The sequence below is a fragment of the Nelumbo nucifera genome, chromosome 1 (genome assembly GCF_055504915.1).
Source record: "Nelumbo nucifera cultivar China Antique chromosome 1, China Antique-T2T, whole genome shotgun sequence".
NCBI classification, from domain to species: domain Eukaryota; kingdom Viridiplantae; phylum Streptophyta; class Magnoliopsida; order Proteales; family Nelumbonaceae; genus Nelumbo; species Nelumbo nucifera.
This window is the reverse complement of record NC_142649.1, coordinates 16,160,581-16,182,452: the sequence shown is the minus strand read 5'-3', so window position 1 is coordinate 16,182,452 and position 21,872 is coordinate 16,160,581. Positions and strand designations below refer to the sequence as shown.

The following is a 21,872-nucleotide window of genomic DNA, read 5'->3' as shown; positions in this document are numbered from 1 at the left end:
CTTTTTGCCAAGTCTAGGGGCTGATTATAAAGTGCTGCCCATTTCTCTCAACTTTCTTCTACTGGTTCAAAATCTGATCTTTTGCTGTCTCATCTTTCTCGTTTCTCTTATTTCTGCTTAGGGTTGTCAAAGAAACCCTATTTCCGTTCATGGTTCTCTAAAACTAGTTTCTTCCTAGGGTTTTCCCTTGGGAGAAGAAGGGAACCCAGAACAGGTTTGGTTATGTCCTCCTAAGGCAAGACAAGCTGTGAATAGTTTCTGGACTACTAGAGTAACCTGTGGAAGTGGTATCCAGTTTAAGACTGTGAAATGCAAGCAGGCACCGTTCATGAAGCATTTCTGACCACATTTTTGGGAGATTCATACCCCTGTGCAGACTTCTAATTGACTGAAGATAAAGGACAGCTCGTTGACTTGCTACTTCAAGGGTTTAGAGACTAAACAGTAACAGGTTAGAAACCAAGGAAGTGCCTTGTTGTTGGTAATTCAGAAGTTGCAGACCAGGTGTTCGATTAGTGTTGCAGCCCAATTTTTTCTTCACATTCTCTTGCTGTCTTTTGGGAGTGGTTTCCCAGATTATAGGCCGAGAAGTTTTGGTTGTATCTTCTGTTCCTGGGTGAGTTTCAAGTTCAGCAAGTGTCCATTATGTCCTCAGGCAGTGTTTTGAAAATCGTAATCATATCGTAAATCGTAGAGAAAGTTGAATTGAATCGAATCGTGAATCGTGAATCGTGAATCATATCGTAAATCGTAAAATTATTTCTATTTTTACAAACTTGTCAAAAAATTAAATATAGATATATTAAAAGACTAAATATATATAGGAAAGTGACTTTACTCTATTTTTAATCTGTATCTACCTTATATGTACTTAAAACAATACAATTCAGCACTAATGCAATAGAAGCCTAAGATGATATAATCAAGTTGGACTTGAAAATCAAGCAAATCTACATAAATGGCTCTTTAGCATAACATATAATGGAAAATAAACTCAATTTCTTTTCCTAAATAACGTAAATAAATAGTTGTATAGTAAGGACTTAAAAAAGTCTCCTTTTGGAGAAACTAAATATAAACAAAAATAATAATAATAATAAAGTAGATAACTAATTCTTAATTGAGTTAATTTGAATCGTAGTGAATCGTACAAATCCTAAGATAAATGAATCAAATCATAGGATTCAAACAAAAATCGTTAAGATTTTTGCAAAAACGGATTCAGACATAAGATTTGAGTCGAAACACCTGGGATTCATGATTCAAATCAAGAATCATATCGTAAATTGTAAGATTTTGACAACATTGTCCTCAAGTTCTAGTGAGGTAACTTCTAAAGAGAACCAGCCAAGTGAGAGTTTCTATAACATAAAGAACCCTAGTTTCCTAGTCTTCAAATCACAAATGTGAAGTTAGATGAATACAACTTCAAGGAGTGGTCTATTTCAGCAAAGCTTCATACTACAAGTCATGGTTTGCTAGGGTATATCAATGGATAAGTCAAAGAACCTACATATGGGGCATGGATAGAGAAAAATGCATTGGTTATGACATGTTTCTATCCTCCATTACACCAAAGTAAGGTTCAAAGTATCGATACAGTCTGATACACCAAATTGGGCGTACCAGACTTTGTATGAACATACTTAAGAGGCCTGGCTACCCACTGAAACAAGTCTTACCCCAAAACTCCCCTTATTTCACATATCGGTCGATACGTGACGAAAATTTGCTAGAACCATTCAGCACTATCCTACAGCCCATAAAATTTGCTAGGACCATTCAGACTTAACTCAAGAAAATTTGTCGGTTGCAACTTACTTTGCTAATCTTGAAGGGATTTGGTAGGAGATTGTCATCATTGTATTATTGATTGAAAGAAATTTGAAGACCAAGAAATGTATCAAAAGCAAATTGAAGAAAGCGGTGTGTTCAAATTCTTTGCTAGACTTAACACTTCTTAGATTTTGGGGAGAGATGAACTTCCTTTTTTACAGCATGTATTCTACTTGATAAGAAATGAGGAAATTCAGAAGAAAGAAATGAACGTGAAAACCCCTACACAGCTAGGTGAACATTCAGCCTTTAGGCCTTGCCTCAACCACTCAAAAAGGAGGAAGAGGGGGAGATAAGAAAAATTTGAAGTGCTCTCATTGTGGAGAAGATAAAAATACCAAAGATACTGGCAGGATCTTGCATCCCTATCTCATATCAGCAGCTCTTAAAAAGGAGAAAAAGAAAGGCCAGGGAACTTATGGGCATGTAGAAAGTTAATATATGGTGGATGGAGTGTGAAAGCCTACAACCCCTAGTGCTTCGTGTTTGGGAATTACCACTACTCCTAACAGCTTCCCTGAGTTCACAACCAAAGAGGTAGACATCCTCAATTGAAACAATCCACTATTGCCTCCTCATCCTTTGCCAAGACAGGTATTGCTTCTACCCTTAGTGGTAAACTGGTAACCTAATCACTTGGAGAAGCAAGAAACAAGCTGTTGTGATAAGATCAAGTGCTGAAGCAGAACATAGAGCAATGACACATAGAGTTGCTGAACTACTTTGGCTCTGGATTCTTTTGAAAGAGTTGGGGATAGATATAACCGGACCCTAAAGTTTTAATCTGAAAATTAAGCTATAATCAACATTACAAACAACTCAGTCCAACATGATAGGACAAAACATATCAAGATTGATGGACATTCCATACGTGTTTCTGGAGACCTCTGTATCCCTTATATGTCATCAACAAGACAACTAGCTGATGTTTTCACCAAAGGGCTTACAACATCAAGACTTAAGGAGCTGTTATGCAAGCTGGGCAAGATAGATATCTATGCTCAGCTTGAGGGGGTGTGTTGCGGAGTCTAACATTATGGGCTTGGGTCCTCTTATGTTTATGTTATGTTAGTTCAATGTTCAAAATTTTGTAGCGTATCAGCCAATATCGGCCAATAATATCATATCGATGGTTCACCAATACGCGAAATAAGGGGAGTTTTGAGGTAAGACCTGTTTCATGGGGTAGACAGGCCTTTAACCGACCCCACCCCCCCAAACATGTTTGAAAAAAAAACTAAAAAAAAGTAAATGTGTGTTGATACAAAGTCCGATACGGCCATCTATACTTAGAACCTTATGTTATTGGGCCTAATGGGCCTTAATTTTTATTGAATTTCTTGTTTCTTCCTTATTGGGCCTAATGGGCCTTAGTTTTTATTGAATTTCTTATGTTTCTTACTGCCTACAGATTAAGGGCAGATTTGTCATTGTACTTTTTTTCTTTCTTAATGCCCTAATATAAAAGATAGTTGGGAGCTGGTTGGAAAGTGCAGCCCATTTCTCTCAACCTTTCTTCTCTTCTCTTCTTCTCTTCAAGGCTCAATGTAAATAAAGTTGCTTTATCAGTAACCAATTAGGATCTTAATTTATATGAAAAGAAGAGGATGTCATTACAAATTGGTCCAGTCACCCCCCCTAGAAGAGATTTACGCTGGTCCCTGCCACTTAACCCAACCTTCTCCCACATATTCGTATATTACATTATTACCGAGTTACAATCCCCTTGTATGGATGAATTCTTTACACCCTTTGCTTTGCAAAGTATCAGCTAGATTATTAGCCAACGTTTTGCGTCCATGTAAAGTTTGTACCCATCAGTCTAGTGACCCACTTTGCCTCCCTCAGTAGATGTTTTTTTTTTTTTTTTTGAGCAAAGGTAACTTTTATTAAATTAAAACAGGAACAAGTACATGAGAAAATATACTACAAGCTGAGGAAGAATTATAGAGGTAAGCAGAAGTCACCATACAAACTTTCCCTAAAAACCCCTGATTTTGCAAGGCTGTCCGCAACAGTGTTTTGCTCCCTAGGAATCCAGACCAGATTAACATTCAATGACTCTAAGATATCTCAAGCTTCAGCTAGCAGATGAGCAAGTCTCCAAGGCCCTCCTTCCTTCTCCCTTAGCCAGGCTACCGTATTTGCAGAGTCCCCTTTTATAGTTAAGGAGAAAATCCCAGCTGTTTAGCAAGCCGAATTCCTGTAAGTGCTGACAAGACCTCTGCTTTTGTAGCATGAGCTCTCCCAATCGGACCGCTATAAGCCCAGCTGATCCCCCTCTCCCCACAGAAGACACCACCAACTCCTGCTTGAATGGTAGATCCTTGGGCTACCATCAAAGTCTAAGATCATCCCACCTTCTTCCCTAATAAGGCTTCTCATGGTCGATTCAGATCTAGGAGAGGACTGCGGATAGCTGGAAGGTTACTTTGGAGGTCATTTAGAGACAGGCCTTTGAAAGCTTCAGAGTTAACCACCCAAAGGTTACAGAAGAAAGTTATGTAGGAGATTAGGTCTTCCACATTTCTGAATTTGTTTTCAAAGGTTCTGTTGTTCCTTTCTTCCCAAATACCCAAAAGGACTGTGTTAGTGTCGAGTATGTAGGGGTATTTCTGTCTTTATACTTATGTTGAGGTTGCTGATCTGTAATATTATATTAGAACTAGTGTCCCTCACTTAAGTAAGGGCACGTGTCCTTTCCATTATGTTAGTAATATAAAACATGTCTGGCCGAATGGGAGAGATAATTTTTCTCTCATTCGAGCCAGACTTTTCTTCTCTCCTTTTCTCCTTTCTCTCTCTCTCTTTCTTCTTTCTTCTTCTCTCTTCTTGGCTGTTATCAGACTAACAGAACTCAAGGGCAGGCCGAATCATAATATGGTATCAAAGCACAACTAAGCAACTCGGATCTGCCCAGATTTCTGTTTTCTACGCACTCAGTCTAGGGTTTTCTCTGGATTTCTCTGCCATCAATTGGAGATAAGGGAAAGGGCTGAAAAGCAATGGTCACCCTCTTCCCTTGGAGGTCTCTATGCCTCCAGTTGTGCTGTTCATGGTCGGTTGCTGTGGTTTCTAAGAAGCCCTCCCCTAATCGATGAAGAGAAGAGGGCTGAGTCATGTGGTGCAGTGGGTGTCTTGTGTGGTCTGATTTTTTTTGTGTAGTTTGTTTTTCGGGTGATGAGGTAAGAGATTTCTATGCATATTTTTGTTATGAATCAAATAAGAAGTATGTTTCAGATCATATGGTGGGATCTCAGACTGTAGGGTGCTAGGGTTTATGTTGTTTTTAGTGTGATTCGAAGGGGGAGTGGTCCTCATATATGTGGTGAGATTTCAGGTAGTTGTGGGGTAGGGTTTGTGGTGTAAAGAGTGCAATCTTCAGCAATAACAAGTGCTGAAACCAATGTGATCAGTGTGATCAAGTAGTGTGCAGTGTGCCGAATTCAATAATAACATGTGCTGAAACCAGTGTGATCACTGTGATCAAATAGTGTGCAGTGTGCCGAATTCAGTAATAACAGAATTCAGCAATGGGAGATAGCAGTGATAGCAAATCTAATGTGATGATACCTACTGACTACCTGAATGTTCAAATGACCTCCATTAAACTGAACGGAGAGAATTATGTACCTTGGGCTAAATCAGTAGAAGCTTTTCTGAAGGCAAAAAAGAAGGTGAAACACATAAGGGAGGAAAAACCCTCAACTGATTCTCATGAGTATGATGGCTGGGAACAAGAGAATGCACAGATTATAACGTGGTTATGGAACAGTATGGAATCCAAGATTAGTGTAAATTTCATGTTTCTTAACACTGCCAAAGATGTGTGGAACCATGCTAAGAAGTTGTATTCTGGTCAAGACAATACAACCAGAGTATATCAGCTGTTCAGGAATACTTTAATCTGCAACAAGGCAATCAAAGTCTTGAAGAGTACTATGCTAGTATGAGAAACATACGTAATGAGTTGAATGTTTATCGCCCCCTCACTTATGATGTCAAAATTCAGCAACAACAAAGATAACAGCTTGATGTAACTCGATTTTTGGTGGGGCTGGAATCTGAGTATGAAGCAGTGCGGCCTCAGATACTAGGAGGGTCAGCTCTCCCTTCCTTAGAAGAGGTGTTTGCTCGACTTCAAAGGATTTCCAATGGATCTACTGAGAACTCTAATGTTTCTAATAGATCAGCCTTTGCAGTATCAAGGGGCCGTGGTGTTAGAGGTGGAGCTCGGAGAGCTTAGTCTGGCCAGTGCTAGCAGAGGTCCGGTATATGGCCGGAGTGGTGGTAGTGGACCTACATATAACCGTGGTGGTGGTCGTACTAGAGGTGGAGATTCAGGGAGAGCCCATGGCAGAGGACGTGGCTCGGGTCTGAGGTGTACTCATTATGGTATTGATGGACATACCATTAATTATTGCTATGACTTGCATGGTCCACCCTCAACTTGGGCCAATCATGCCATGACTAGTGACACCAATTTCAGACAAGAGAGTCGTTCAGCTGATCAGATGCCTCCAACATCCACAGATTTTCCCGGAAAGGAGATGGTGAGTGTTCCCCGTGATTAGTATGAGAGGTTTGTCCAATCCACATCTCAACAGAACACGACTACTCTGGCACAATCAGGTATGGCTTGTTTGGTATCCAAACCCAATCCCTGGATTATTGACTCTGGAGCCTCCGATCACATGACTGGAACTCCAGGTGTGTTTTCTTCCCTCTCTCATTGCTCAACATCATAATTTGTTACCCTTGCTAATGGTTCCACATCCTCCACTTGTGGTGTTGACAATGTTAACATGACCCCCTTATCTTTATCCTCAATTTTGTATGTCCCTAAATTCCGTTTAATATGTATATTAGTAAGTTGACCAAGTCACTCAATTGCTCTATTAGTTTTTACCCTTCGTGTGTTTTTCAGGATCTCAAGACGGGGATGAAGATTGGTGGAGGGCATGAAACAGGTGGATTGTATTATCTTGACGATAGTGGAACAACATCAACAGCTCTCCAGTCATCTCTCTCTCCTCTCCAATGGCACTGTCGATTTGGTCATCCTTCGCTGAAAGTTTTGAAGTCTTTGGTTCCTTCGTTGAGTCAACTTTCTATTTTAGATTGTGAGTCGTGTTAGTTGGGGAAACAACATCGTGTTCCCTTTAGTCCTAGGGTTGATAACCATGTGTTGAGTCCTTTTTCTTTGGTTCATTCAGATGTTTGGGGTCCTTATAAAGTGATGTCATACAATGGATATAGATATTTTGTCATTTTTGTTGATGATTATCCACAAATTTTATGTTGAGATCCGCAACCAATTTGGTGTTCATATTAAAATTTTTCGTTCCGATAATGGCTGTGAATATTTCTCTTCATCATTTCAAGAATACTTGGACCAACATGGCATTATACATCGGACCTCATGTACCTACACCCCACAACAAAATGGGGTGGCTGAAAGAAAGAATCGTCATCTTTTGGAAACAGCTCGATCCCCCATGCATCACATGAATGTTCCCAAACCCTTTTGGAGTTATGTGGTGCTTACTTCTTGCTTCTTGATTAGTCGGATGCCCACGTCTATCCTTGATGGTCATTCCCCATTCACTACCTTGTTTCCCACCTTGTCTCTGTTTCCTCTTTCTCCTCAGGTTTTTTGGTGTGTCTACTTCGTCCATAATCTGGGCCCTAGGAAGGACAAGTTAGACGCACGATCCATTAAGTGCATCTTCTTTGGCTATTCCCAGACCTAGAAAGCGTATGTGTTATCATCCTAGTTCTCGATGTTCCTTCATGTGTGTTGATGTTACCTTCTTTGAGTCTACTCCGTTTTTCTTGGGGTCCGGTGATGTTTCTTCCTCCTCTTCCACTTCCAATTGCGGATTGTGTTCCCCTTGTTCTAGTTGTGACCAAGTCCTTGCCTCCAGTGCCACCACCTATTGAACGGCCACCTATCCGTCAAGTGTATACACATCACCCACATGTACCGGCTGCTACTCCTCCAGCTCCATCAACATCGACAGATCCGACAGTTGTCTCCACACCAGCCCCAAACCCAGTATCCGATCTTGATCTTCCCATTGCCTTGCAGAAAGGTAAACGCACTTGCACCCTTCATCCTATTTCTAATTATGTTTCACTCACTCACCTTTCCGCTTCTCATCACCAGTTTATCTCTTTGTTATCCTCAGTTGTTGTCCCTAAGGATGTCCAGGAAGCCCTTGTCTCTCCAGGGTGGTGCTGTGCAATGGAAGAAGAACTCTCAACTCTAACTCATAACCATACTTGGGACCTCACCACTCTTCCTCCTAGGAAGCAGGTTGTCGGTTGTAAGTGGGTTTATACTGTTAAGTATTTACCTGATGGTAGTGTAGAGCGCCTGAAAGCTAGATTGGTTGCAAAAGGGTACTCCCAAACCTATGGTATTGACTATACAGAGACCTTCTCCCCAGTTGCTAAGATAGGTTCAGTTCATGTTGTGATCTCTCTTGCTGCTATGTATGATTGGCCCCTCTATCAACTTGATATCAAGAATGCTTTCTTGCATTGTGATTTGCTCGAGGAGGTCTATATGGAGCAACCACCAGGATTTGTTGCTCAGGGGAGGATGGTAAAGTATGCAGACTAAAGAAGGCTATTTATGTGCTTAAACAGTCTCCTCGAGCATGGTTTGGTAGGTTCAGTGAGGTGGTAAAGAAGTTTGGTATGAAACAGTGCCAAGTTGATCATTCAGTCTTCAGTCATGAATCTCAGGCAGGAAAAATCCTATTGGTGGTGTATGTAGATCATATTGTTATTACCGGGAATGATAAAATGGGCATTGACAGGTTGAAGACTTTTCTACAGGAACATTTTCAAACAAAGGATCTTGGTAAATTGAAATATTTCTTGGGGGTAGAAGTAGCAAGGTCTAAGCATGGTATTAATTTGTGTCAAAAGGAAATATGTGCTTGATTTGCTGGAGGAAACAGGTGTGTTAGGTGCTAAACCAGCTAAAACACCTATGGAAACAAATACTAAGCTAAGCAGTGATATGGGTGAAGTGTTTGAAGACCTTGGCAAATACCAGCAACTTGTAGGTAAACTGAACTACCTAACCATTACTCGGCCAGATATTTCATTTGTGGGTTAGTGTGGTAAGTCAGTTCATGCAGAAACCTCTGGTTCTTCATTGGGATGCGGTACTAAGAATTGTGAGGTATTTAAAAGGGGCTCCTAGTTGTGGTTTGATATACAAAAGTGGTGGAAAACTTGAAATAGAAGGATATACTAATGCTGACTGGGCCGGTTCTATGTCTGATAGGAGGTCTACCACAAGCTATTGCACTTTTCTTGGGCATAATCTAGTGACATGGAAAAATAAGAAGAAGACAGCCGTGGCGAGAAGCAATGCAGAGGCAGAATATAGAGCTTTTCAAAATACTACTTGTGAATTAGTGTGGCTAAGGAACCTTCTACAGGAGATAGGATACAATGTTAGTGCTCCAATGAAGCTCTACTATGACAATCAGGTTGCAGTTCATATTTCTTGTAATCCGGTGTTTCATGAAAGAACCAAGCACATAGAGGTTGACTGTCACTTTGTGAGAGAGAAGGTGCTGAATGGAGTGATAGACACTGCATATGTTAACACAGGGAACCAGTGGGCAAACTTATTTACTAAAGGGTTGAGTCGGGGAAGAGTGGACTACATATGGGATTATATGATATATACTCACCAGCTTGAGGGGGAGTATTAGTGTCGAGTATGTAGGGGTATTTCTGTCTTTATACTTATGTTGAGGTTGTTGATCTATAATATTATATTAGAACTAGAGTCCCTCACTTAAGTAAGGGCACGTGTCTTTTCCATTATGTTAGTAATATAAAACATGTATGGCCAAATGGGAGAGGTAATTTTCTCTCATTCGAACCAAACTTTTCTTCTCTCCTTTTCTCCTCCTTTCTCTCTCTCTTTCTTTCTTCTTTCTTCTTTTCTCTTCTTGGCTGTTATCAAACTGAAAGAACTCAAGGGCAGGTCGAATCATAATAGACTGCATGTGTCACTGTACTCCAATATACCCTTCCTCTTTTTCCTAGACCTTTGCCTTTCCACTACCACAAGAGGTCCACTGCCTTCTCAAGGAAAACCCAATTGTAACCAAGTTTAGGAAGAAACACCAAACCTTCCTAGCGACAGGGCAGTGGAAAAGAATGTGGTTAACTGTTTCACCATCACCAAGGTAGAGAGGACAGACATGAGGGAAGATACATAACCTTCCTCTAAGCTTTTTTTGTATTAAATCACAGGTATTTATTTTCTTTAAGCAGGCTTCCCAGACAAAGAAAGAAACATGCGGTCTCCGAACGTTCTTAACCAGGAAGGGAGTGATCTGATCTTCTGAAACTAAAGCATTAAAAAATGAGTTAGTTGAGAACATGCTGGCAGGATTAAGTTTCCAGATCCTTTGGTCAGGGGAGGCCGGGGAGATGTAAACCTCACTTAGAGAGTTTAGCAAATTTGCTATTTCAGCAAGCTCTATCTCTCTTAGAGGCCTTCTAAGGTTCAGAGTCCAACTGGTTCCTAGGGAGAGTGACTGAGGCTATAGGCTACCACGGCTTCTTTGGAGAAAGACAGGTTAAAGATTCTAGGGTAGGAGTTTCCAAGGATGTCCTCTCCCCACCATAAATCAGTCCAGAATTTGGTTCTATTCCCATTTCCCACAAGATATCTTACAAAATCAATAAAGAGGTCATAAACAGAAGAAATACCTTTCCAAGAGTTAGAGGCTTTAACTCGGTTTGGGTGGATCTTGCTATCCCAACCATTGGTGTTTTTTCCGTACTTGCTCTTGATGATTTTTGTCCACAACACTTCCGTCTACAAGGGGAACCTCCACAACCACTTTCCAAGAAGAGCTAGGTTCCTTTCTTTCATATGTCCTAGCCCCAAACCACCAAGGTTCTTGGGCTTACACACTAGATTCCATGAAACTAGATGACCCTTCTTTTCGCTGCCTCCATACCATAGGAAATCCCGCTGAAGCTTCTCAATCTTACTTTTTACTTTGCCCAGGATACTCAAAACAGACAAGTAATAGGTTGGCAAATGGCAAGGGAAGCCTTGATAAGTGTGAGTCTACCACCTTTTGACAGGTAGCTTTTCTTCCACGTAGCCAGCCTTCTCTCGCATTTTTCTACCACTGGATCCCAAAAACTGACTCCTTGGATTCCCACCAAAAAGGCATTTCCAAATAGTTAATAGGAAGTTTCTCCAATTTACAACCTAACAGCTACTTGAAACTTTCCAGCAAAGAGCCATTTACATTTATGCCTACGGTACTGCTTTTGATGAAGTTAATTCTAGGCCCAGTCACCAACTCAAAAATATTTAATATCCTTTTTAGGTTGAAGATGTTTTCCCAATCCGCCTCCAAGAACAAGATTATGTCATCTGTGAACATCAAGTGAGATACCTGAATTTCTTCCCTACCTACCTCAAACCTTTCAGCAGGTTAAAGAGAAAGGGGGGAAAGAGGGCACCCTTGTCTCAGAACCCTGTCTGGATTAAAATAGCCAGTTGGCTCTTCATTTATTAGGATTGAAAACCAAGCAGAACTTATACACCCTCTAATCCACCTCACCCATCTCCTTCCAAAGCCTCTAAGGTTTAAAATCTTCAACAAGCAGTCCCAATCCACTTTATCGTAGGCCTTTTCTAGATCCAGCTTGATTACTACCCCTGCCTTGTCACTTTGTCTTCTTTCTTCTACACATTCATTTGCCACAAGTATACTGTCAATAATTTCACCCTTGGTTGCTTGAAATTAAATCTTTCAGCACCTCCTTTAGTCTAGTTGCCAGAAGTTTAGCCACAATTTTGTATAAGCTCCCCACCAAACTGATAGGTCTGAAGTCTTTAACTTCCAAGGTCCCCTCTTTCTTTGGAACTAGAGTGATAAAGGTCAAGTTGTTGCCTTTATTCATGATGGCCGAAATGTAGAAATCTGAAAACACCACCAACAGATCAGACTTAATTGTATCCCAACACAACTGAAAGAAAAGGATAGAGAATCCATCCGGACCAGGAGCTCTATCACCATCCATCTTAAACACTGCTTCCTTAATTTCTTGCTCTTCAAAGCTTCTTTCTAGCCACAACTTGTTCTCCTCCGACAACTTAGGTCCCTCCCAGTTATTCAAAGGAATACTACAGGACCCGTCTTTTGAGTACAAACCTTTGAAAAACTGCTCTATGGCTTCTGAAATTTCTCGTTTGTCCTCTGTTTCTCTCTGCCCCCCCCCCCTCCCCTCTCAGCTTTGAGACATAGTTTTTCCTTCTTCTCCCTGATGCATAACTATGAAAGAACATTGAATCATTATCTCCTTCCTTTAACCATTACACTCAAGACCTTTGCCTCCAAAAGATTTCTTCCCTTATAAGCTTCTCCCAATCCTTTTTTAAGAGTTTCTCTTCTGCTTCTACCTCCTCATCCAAAGTCCCCAGTTGCTCTCTTTGGTCCAGATCACCTAGCTCTTCAGTTAGTTTATTTTTGTCTTCCACAAACTTTTTAAACTCCTCTTTACCCCACACTTTTAGCTTCCCTTTTAAGTGTTTTAACTTCTGCTGAAACCTAAATCCTGCCCAGCCATCCACTTTGCACTCCTTCCACCATTCAGAAACTTTTTGTTGGAACTCCTTGTGAGTAGTCCACACCTTTTCCAGCTTGAACGATGCCTTTCCTTTCCTAAATACTTCATTCTGTAGAATTACCAGCCAATGATCAAATGTCCAGCGGGGCTTAATAGACTGCACACAGTTGTGGTATAGTTCCTCCCAGTCATTGGATTTGAGAAATCTATTCAGTCTGCTGCTTACTGCACACTCCCGCATATTAGACCAGGTAAAGGAGTCGTTGCTAATAGGGAGGTCTTTAAGATTGTGTCTAGCAATAAAGTTCAATAACTCCTTCATGCTTCTTGTTACTCTCCTACAGTTAGAGCTCTCACTGCAATACTTCGTGACATTAAAGTCGCCACCAACACACCAAGGCAGGTCCTCTGATTCATAAAAAGAATCTAGTTCCTCCCATATTCTTCCCCTCTCTGATGGAGAATTAAGCCCATACACATTTGTCAGAATCCAATTGCTCCCATCGGAAATGTTTGTGAACAGGATAGAATGCTTTAATTAACTTTCTGTTAATTCCACCCGTTGCTGGGAGATTTGCCCATTTTCTTCCTCTGATTACCCAAATTGCTTTAATTAACTTTCTGTTAATGACTTCTTTCTTTGTTTCTTGTAAAATTACTATGTCTGGGTTTTCCTTCTTTAGGGTATCCTTAACCAAGGTTCTCTTCATAACCCTCCCAGCCCCCTTACGTTCCAAGTCAAGATCTTCATGGTTTGTGTACAACTGCCTTTCCCTTACTTAACCTTTTATCAATACTGCTTTCAGGTCCTACTCCCTAGTTGACAAAACCCCATTGAAGTCTTTTGAGCTCTGTTTGTCCCTTTCTTCCCTCCTACTTCCAATTTCTTTCCTTTACTACTTCCCTTTATTTCTCTCTGTTGCTTCGAGCCTGGCCCACTGTTCTTTTTGTTGTTGATTATCTTGCAACTCTTCACAAATTGAGTGGCTCCTTGACCGCAGACTTGCCAACGGTTTGGATAGAATGCCACCTTAACCTGAAAAACAGGAAACAAGGGGATTGGAGTAAGGCTCAAAGGTAGAGAAACCAGGAGAAGAAATAGTTAAAGTGTGACAAACTAAGGGGTCAACCGGAGAGCTTGGAAGGGTATTTGCCGCAAGTTCCAGCTTTCCTCCTTTCTCTCGGTGTTTGTCTTCAGATTGACCATAATCTGGATTAACTAGCTGCATTGGCTTCAAAATGTTCACACTTTTCCAATTTCCTCTGTTCTCGAACAATACTTGAACTCTTTCTACCTCCTGACCGTTGACATCTGCTTCGGATTCATACGAACTCAACTCTGAATCAGTCACCACCTCCAACTCTCACCTCTTCGAACTTGAGCTCCCTGAAGTTAATGGTGTGGGAGGGCGATTAACCCCCCTAACTTCTTCTCTGCTAGAGAGAGGTGTTTCAGGAAAGCCTTCTCCAGAAAATAGACGGGTAGCAGGGGACTGTCAATCTCGTCAACTTGAACAAAATGGGCTTTTGTCTTTATTCGGCCCAAACTCTCAGGCCTGTCAGGAACGAGAAAAGAGGGTCGGGTCTCCCTCTCGGTTCGGGTTTTGTTGGGATTGCCCGTCTGCTTCCAGCTTTCTCCTTCTCCTTGAACAGCTTTTTGCTTAAAATTTAAATTTTGAGTGGACTTTCCTTTTCTTCCCCAAGCTTCCTACACATTACCACCAAACTTCCTAAAACAGTTACTGCGCTTGGCCTTGCTTCTTCCCAATGTAATCTCTCTGTTGCAGGTGCACCCCACGCAAGTTCACCTGGTTAGTAGTTGGCGATGTGACTCTCCCTGACTTGCCACATGTGCTAGGCTTGGGTTGGTGAGTTGACTCAGTTTTTTCCTCCCCAGGGTGGATCTTCTTCCTTTCGACCTCGATTGAACAGTGGAACCAAACTTCTCTGTCGAGAATGGGAACTACTCAAGGTATCGTGAACACTCCTCTCCCTTTCACCCCTATTCCCGGCAAACCAAAGCTCCTGGATCTCTCATTTGATTGTCAATAACCTCCAGTCCCCCACAGAGATTTCCTATTAGGATAAACATCTCCACTGTCCACAGATGAAAGGGGAGGTCGTGTATCACTATCCAACCATCAAAACTCAGATTTGCAAGGTTTTCATTCACTTTCGGCCACCACTGATCCATCAACACCTTCTTCCCATACACAAACACTGATTCCAACCTCACTCACTTGCTGAGTGTCTCCTCCGACGGGGCAACCCCACCACCTTGTTTGTTTCAAAGGGTTTCAGAGTTAACAGCGTCAGAAAATGTTGGTTCGCTGAGATGCCCAGTTCCACGTCTCTCCAACTTACATCTTCTGGCTTGGTGCAAACGAAGGCTGCCTTCCAATTTCCAAACAGACCAAGTCTATGGACCACAGATATGAAAGCTCTTCCTCCAACCATCGTCACTCTGCTTCTTCCATTCTCTAAGCCTAGAAATTCCTCTGTCAAAAGGGGAGACATCACTCTGCTTCTTCCTTTCTCTAAGCCTAGAAATTTCTCTGCCAAAAGGGGAGAACAACATCTGGTCTTTCCTTTCTGGCAAGAAACGAACTCAGTTTTTGATATTGTTTCTCACCCTAAAGTGTTAGCTTCTTCTGGAATACAAATGTTTCTTGTTCTTCTCGCTCCTTCCCAAAGGCTTAACCTTATATATCTTCCCCATCTAATTTCAGCAACTGAAAATGAGGTTATCCTTCCCCTATCCGCTCGTCTTAACAGTTCAAAAAGTCTATTGAGGTTTTCTAGTAATTTTTCCAAAGCACCTACAATCCAGCTTACCTCATCTTCTTTAAGAACAATTCTGGACCATGCCCCTCTTCCCCTCTCTGTAATCACCAACACCCCATCCCCAAGAGATCGGCTTGTATCAAGTTCGAATGTTTTGGAGCCAATGGCAATACACCTCCTTTGACCTTTTAACACCATTTGGAACCAATGCCAGAACAGACTATCCTTGCAACAGTGGACACCATCCCAGAGGTCTCCCAAGATCATGCCCCTCTTACTTTAGTTGACTTTATGCTTCAATGGACACAGGTTGTCATTTAAGAACCACCCCACCAAGACTTCAGAGTCCCCCTTTACAATTAGTGTTCAAATTATGTCTTATGTTTTTTTTTTTTTAGTTTTAGTTATTAGGGGCAGTCTTTATTTTCTGTTTTGTTTTAATGGGCTTATGTTTCTGTTTTGGTGAATGTATGCTGAGAGGCACTAAACTGGTCATTTAAATTGTATTTTATTTTTCTAATATAACTAGAAAATTGGAGTCAGGTGTGGAGAATAGTTTATTCTCTTCTTTCTTTCTTCTCTATAATTTTATGTTTTCTTTCTCGTATTAATGACAAATAGCAGGAGTGCAGGACACAGATTTTCACATTCATCCATGTCAATTATCTTCAAGGATGCTTCCCAACAAAAGACTTTTGATTTTGGAGGATTAGGGCCAATCCATGGAACTTTGTCGAAAGGTTGAATGAAGGGGGCGGAGACGCATCAAGGGTCTTAAAAAGGAAAGCACAATAAAACAATCAAAGTATTGGAAGACTGAATTCACTGCTTATCACCACCGGAAGAAAGAGAAATGTAATTTAAAAACTCATTCAAAAGGCAAATGACAACAAATTCAATACTTTCTTTCATGATCCCTAAAACTCAAGTCCCAAGATATGCTGCAAACAAGGAAGCCATGTCGAATAGTGGTTTATTTTTGTGCAAAGCGGAGTAAAATCTGGAAAACTGAGGCAAAGAGGTTACTGACCTACCCAATCCAATACAATTATCTTCCAGAAATCTAATTTTGTTACCAGAAACAGCATCACACCCAGTTCTCAAGAAGGTAGGATAAATTGGCTCAATTGCTTCTTGTCATCCTGTGAACAGCAACAGGTGACTCTGCCAGCAGATCATAAGCCCCAGCCAATTGTGATGCAAGCCATGCTTGTTGCAGATGACTGAATGCCAAAGGGAATCGGTTTCTTTCCAAAAAAATTCATATACCCAATACAGCACCGCTTTTATCTTTAATTCTCTCAATTATGCAATCCCCCATCAGACAGACTTATTGGTTATTTTTCCCCTTTATATTAGCTAGTGTTTCGTATATTTTGGGATATATGTTGAGGCTGTTGTGAGTGATGAGCCAGCCTATGGTTTTTTTATTCTATTTTAATATCTCTTGTTTGCATTTCCTCTTCCACTTCTCCAAAGTAATAAGATCTCTCTTGAGATTGTTGCAGATAAAAATAAATGATGCTGATGCAGAAAACTAAAATATAACCAGTGAAGTAGAATATAATGCATGCAGACAAACTTTACCAAGCCAAGAGAATTCCCAATATGTATGGCACAATTGAACATTTCAAAAACCTAATCCTGATACATGTCAGAAAAAAAATACGGAATAGAAGAGAATTGAAAGCAATTGAACAAGATCCCACAGGCACAGCATATACCATGTAATAAAGTAAAAACAGAACTCAAGAGAGAAGTAAAACGAAATCTTATACACCAACGGAGAAACACGGAGAAAAACAAAACTACTTAACCAACTATATTACAGCAATCCACCACCTTAACTGTTAAAGAATTTATAAAAAAGATACTCTCCAAGTAAATCATAAGAAATAATCTTACATTTAATACATACCTTTCAGAATCCACTCTATCTGAAAATCCATATAGAGGACTGTTTGGTTCAAGGGGTGAATCACAGGAGTCATTCTCTGCAGAATCACTCTCCCCTGCAGCAGAAACATGGGACATGACGATTGCCTTGGTTGAACATGGTATTAGTTGCCCTGGAAACCGCATAAGATCAACTAGCAGTTCCACTGAGTTCAACACAACTATGACTGACATATGCTTACATGAGTCTGCATGCTCAATAGCACCATCACTGGGTAGACCCTGACAAAAGAACAGGGAAGTATGTCCCTTGAGAAACAATAGTTACCAATGAAATATAACTGGAAAATATCTTTCCCAATGCGACAACTGGAAGCAACAGTAGAAAATAAATTCAAGAGGTGTATACAAGAATCTAGATAAATCGAGTGATTTATTCCAACATATGAAGGAAGATCTTACCACAACAAGCCTACTCTCAAGACCTACAGTATCTGCAAGAACTTTAAATAGGATTGCACGAGGTCGACATGAACCATGCCTTATTTGTCCCAACAGCTGGACACCTCGATTCTCTGAGACATGAGAGATGTCCTCAATTGCAGCTTTCGCTGGACTTAGTTCTGAATTTGGTCGTTTATAAAAATCAGAAACCTACAAAAGGACAATTGAACCATGGAAGTAAACAAATGTGAACCACATGTACAAATTCCTTGTAATGAAAACAGAGTCACAGACCCAGTTCTGGGTCTTCTTTCACATGAAAACAGATAAAAGAAAATTGTTTATGGAATAAATACACATGAAGTTTCTGTGCCTCGAATTTATTGAATATGAAGAATGAAGAGGCAATGAATTTTTATGGAATTTTGTTACTTTCCCTCAGATAAAGAAAAAGCACTTCCTTGCAGGGATAAATTACCTCCTAAATGTGAACTTTAAAAAAGAACCATATTTCATTTAAACATTCAACATAAGTATTCTCCGAGGATAAAAATTAAAACTGATTTTCAGGAGAAAAAGAAAAGCAAAGAAAATATTTTTGAATATCACTTTTTTTCTCAAAAAGAAACATTTTTGAATATCATTTTGGTTCAAAGGATCCATATACACACATACCTAACCTTAGTTCTACCTGCACATCTATAAGCCCAAAATGTATCATAAATCGTAGAGAAAATTGAACCGAATAGAATCATGAATCGTACCGTAAATCGTAAGGTTATTTCTATTTTTTAAAATTTTGTAAAAAAATAAAATATTAGTTATGCTAAAAGGCAAAATATATATAGAAAAGTGATTCTACCCTATTTTTTAATCCATATCTACCATGTATGTACCTAAATCAATAGAATTTACCACTTATACAATAGAAGTCTAAGATGATATAATCAAGTTTGACTTGAAAGTCAAATACTCTACATACAACGACTCTATCTTATATATGATGGAAAATAAACTCAAAATATTGTTTAAATAATGTAAATAAGTCAATTTTTAATAAGGTCTTTATAACAAGTCACCTTTGACAAAACTAAATATTAAAAAAAATAAAATGACAAAGTATAGAACTAATTCTTAATTGAATTGATTTGAATGAATCATATAAATCGTAAGATTTATGATTCAAATTGTAGGATTCAAACAATAACCGTAAGATTTTTGCAGAAAAGGATTTGGACATAAGATTCAAATCAGAACCCTTGGGATTCATGATTCGAGTCGTGAACTGTATCATTAATCGTAAGATTTTAACAACATTGACGCCAATATAAAAGGAGAAATAATTTCTTTTGCCACCACTAAGATGTCAGTGCACCCTGCCTAGTTGAGTGCACAAGTGATTCCCCTCTCTCTTTGATATAGCCCAAGATAGAGATGTGTTAAAGTGAGCAGAATAGGGGTAGTTTAGTCATCTTATGTTTGTTAAGTGGTTTGCTTATGTGGCAGTTTTATTAGAGACACTCTGCCCCACACTCAAGTAAGGGCAGTTTAGTCTTTGTAAATGTCATTAGAATCTAATAACTATTAAGGGGGTCGACTGAATGGGATGACCATCAGATTTTGACAGACCCTTCTTTTCCTTCTTCTTCTCTTCTTCTTCCTTCTCTTCCTGGTTCGGGTTACTGTAGCAGCATTCGAAACATGGTATCAGAGCCATGTTCCTGACCTAGTTCAGTTCGAAAAGCATCTCAGCAGTGTTCATCCTAGGTCTGAAACATCACAGCTCATCTCTCTCTGCTGCGCATAATCTTCATCAAGAAAAGTGACTTCAGCAGTGAATGGTTGGTTGAGACTCTAGGTCAGTTATCTCTTCTTCTTGTGTTGCTAGTATTTCTGAGTAGATACCCTTCAAGAATCTGTTAGTACTGATCAGAACCTAGAGAACTAGGTTCGTTGTTTCCCTAGAACGGGCTGTGTGTACAATAGCCGAATGGTGTAGGGGCGGCTGTAAGTGGCCGAGTGGTGTAAGGTGTAATGCAGTGACCTAGCCGAGCTCTTTGTGGTTGTGTAATGCCCTCTTAAAAGGGTTAAACTAGTCTGAACTGGGTGTAACAGGTTTGACTATGTTGTGGTGCTTGTGGTGCACAATCTTTATTGAGTGGTTGTAAGAGGGCTTACATGTGATTAGTGAGTGTTAAATTGATGCTTATGTGGTTCGTGGTGTTGTGAAATCAGCAGTAGTGTGAATAAGAACAAGGCGTGTGTACCCATTGTTGTGTTTAGGGGCTGCTATAGGTGCTAGAACATCAAACTTAGAATAACAGCAGTCAGCTTGTAGCTGAGAATTCAGGTTAGAGGCAACTGTGAAAGAGTACAATGGCAGCAATAGGAGATGGGCAATAATGATCAGAAACCTAGTGTCGTGGTTTCCCCTGACTACCTAGGTGTACAGATGACCTGAATTAAACTGAATGGGGAGAACTATGTTCCATGGGCTAAATCAGTGGAAGTTTTCCTCCAGGCAAAGAGGAAAGTGAAGCACGTAAAAGATGATAAACCACCGGCTGACTCTCCAGGGTTTGATGATTGGGAACAAGAAGATGCTCAAATCATGACTTGGCTATGGAACAGTATGGAACCCAAAATTAGTGCCAACTTCATGTTTCTTGATACGACTAAGGATATATGGGAACATGCTAAGAAGTTGTATTCTAGACAAGATAATACAACAAGAATATATCAACTTTATCAGGAGTACTTGATTTGCAACAAGGAAACAAAACACTAGAAGAGGGGGAGTGTTAAAGTGAGCCGAATAGGGGTAGTTTAGTCATCTTAGGTTTGTTAAGTGGTTTGCTTATGTGGCAGTTTTATTAGAGACACTCTGCCCCACACTTAAGTAAGGGCAGTTTAGTCTTTGTAAATGTCATTAGAATCTAATAACTATTAAGGGGGTCGACTGAATGGGATGACCATCAGATTTCGACAGACCCTTCCTAATTCTAATCTTCTTCATGGGCTCAACAGGCCCAAAAAGTTAAGTGGGCCAAAAATAACTGGCCCAAGAATCAAGTTTGCGCGTGACGACTTAAAGGGGCATGTGATAGGGGAAGGACCTCGGGTAGACAAAAAACAAGGTCTACCATCGTCTTCCTCGAGCTCACACAGGTCAGTGAACAGTTCAGCGAGAACTCCCAGTTCGTTACACTGGATCCCTTCGACAAAGAAGACAAGTACCTCCGCACAGGACCGCCGCAATCCTAGGTGTGTGAAGCGAAGTGAGTCACTTGACTCAAATTCAGACAGACTAACAGAAGATGAAGAGCTCTCTGATTCAGACTCAGAATATGGAGGAACAATAAGTCTGGGAAGTATCGACCTTCAAAAACCAAAAGATATTTTGAACGAAGGAAGTTTAAACACGGAAATCTTATTTCCAGAGGAGGAAATGGACATGCAAGACACTAGAAACATTAGACGACAAAGAGTCCTAAATCTCAACAGCGGCGAACAAATGTCTATCAGTCCAGGTATTCCGAACAAAAAACAGAGGGAGTTGGGAACTCTTGAAGAGGTCTGGCAGTTGACATCTCCGCCAATAAACGACTCTACTCTGCTTGCTCAGCATAGTTAGGACATCGGACCAGAGAAACAGGAATCAGATATGGCACCTTATCAAAGGATTCATGCAGAGGGAAAGCATAGGGAGGAATCTTTGACTGCAAGGGATGAAAAAGTATTGCCTGAACCTAGTTCACTTCCACGGATGAGTCAGGAAAAGGGGATGGTTTTGGCTCAGAATCCAAGAACTAATACCCAACAGCCGGTCCATTTGCAATCATCTATGCCACCTTCAGGTAAGCCTGTCCATTTGTTATTAGATACTAATAAGGGTCCTCAGCTTGTGACAGATATCCTGGAATCTCAACCAGACCAACCAAGCGACAGCAGGGGGATGGTGATTGATAAGGTGGGATTTCGAACTGAGGAGGGAGTTAGATTGGTAGTAAAGAAATAGGAGGAAACTAGAATGGATATGGGAGCAGATCTGTACCTTGCTAGAGGAATATAAACAGAAGAGGAAATGTTAGAGGAGAGTCCAAAAAAATCTGAAGCAGATACTAACCCAAAAAGTTTGGGGCAGGAAACGGGAAGTAAAGGGCCATCTAGGAAGTCAGTGGGTAATAAAGGCAGGAAAAAGAAGAAGTCTGAAGTAGAGAGATTAATTTTGGACATTGAAGGGGATATCGAATTTAGTGGAAGAGGGGAAAGGAAAAAAG

At 40.4% G+C, this 21,872-nt stretch overlaps 1 protein-coding gene across 7 annotated transcripts in view; it reads right to left on the bottom strand.

Annotated features, from left to right (window-relative positions):
* Positions 1 to 21,872, bottom strand: part of LOC104611584 (putative serine/threonine-protein kinase SIS8) — a 96,143-nt gene that overhangs the window by 45,326 nt on the left and 28,945 nt on the right. For 5 of the 7 annotated variants that reach the window (XM_010278713.3, XM_010278714.3, XM_010278716.3 and 2 more), the window contains 2 exons: positions 17,611 to 17,802; positions 17,171 to 17,430 (listed from right to left, as the gene is read on the bottom strand). In XM_010278713.3, coding sequence (XP_010277015.1) covers positions 17,171 to 17,430; positions 17,611 to 17,802 — 452 coding nt within the window. The remainder of the gene's footprint in view (positions 1 to 17,170; positions 17,431 to 17,610; positions 17,803 to 21,872) is intronic. The other 2 variants (XM_088894554.1, XM_088894555.1) reach the window with 1 other exon arrangement.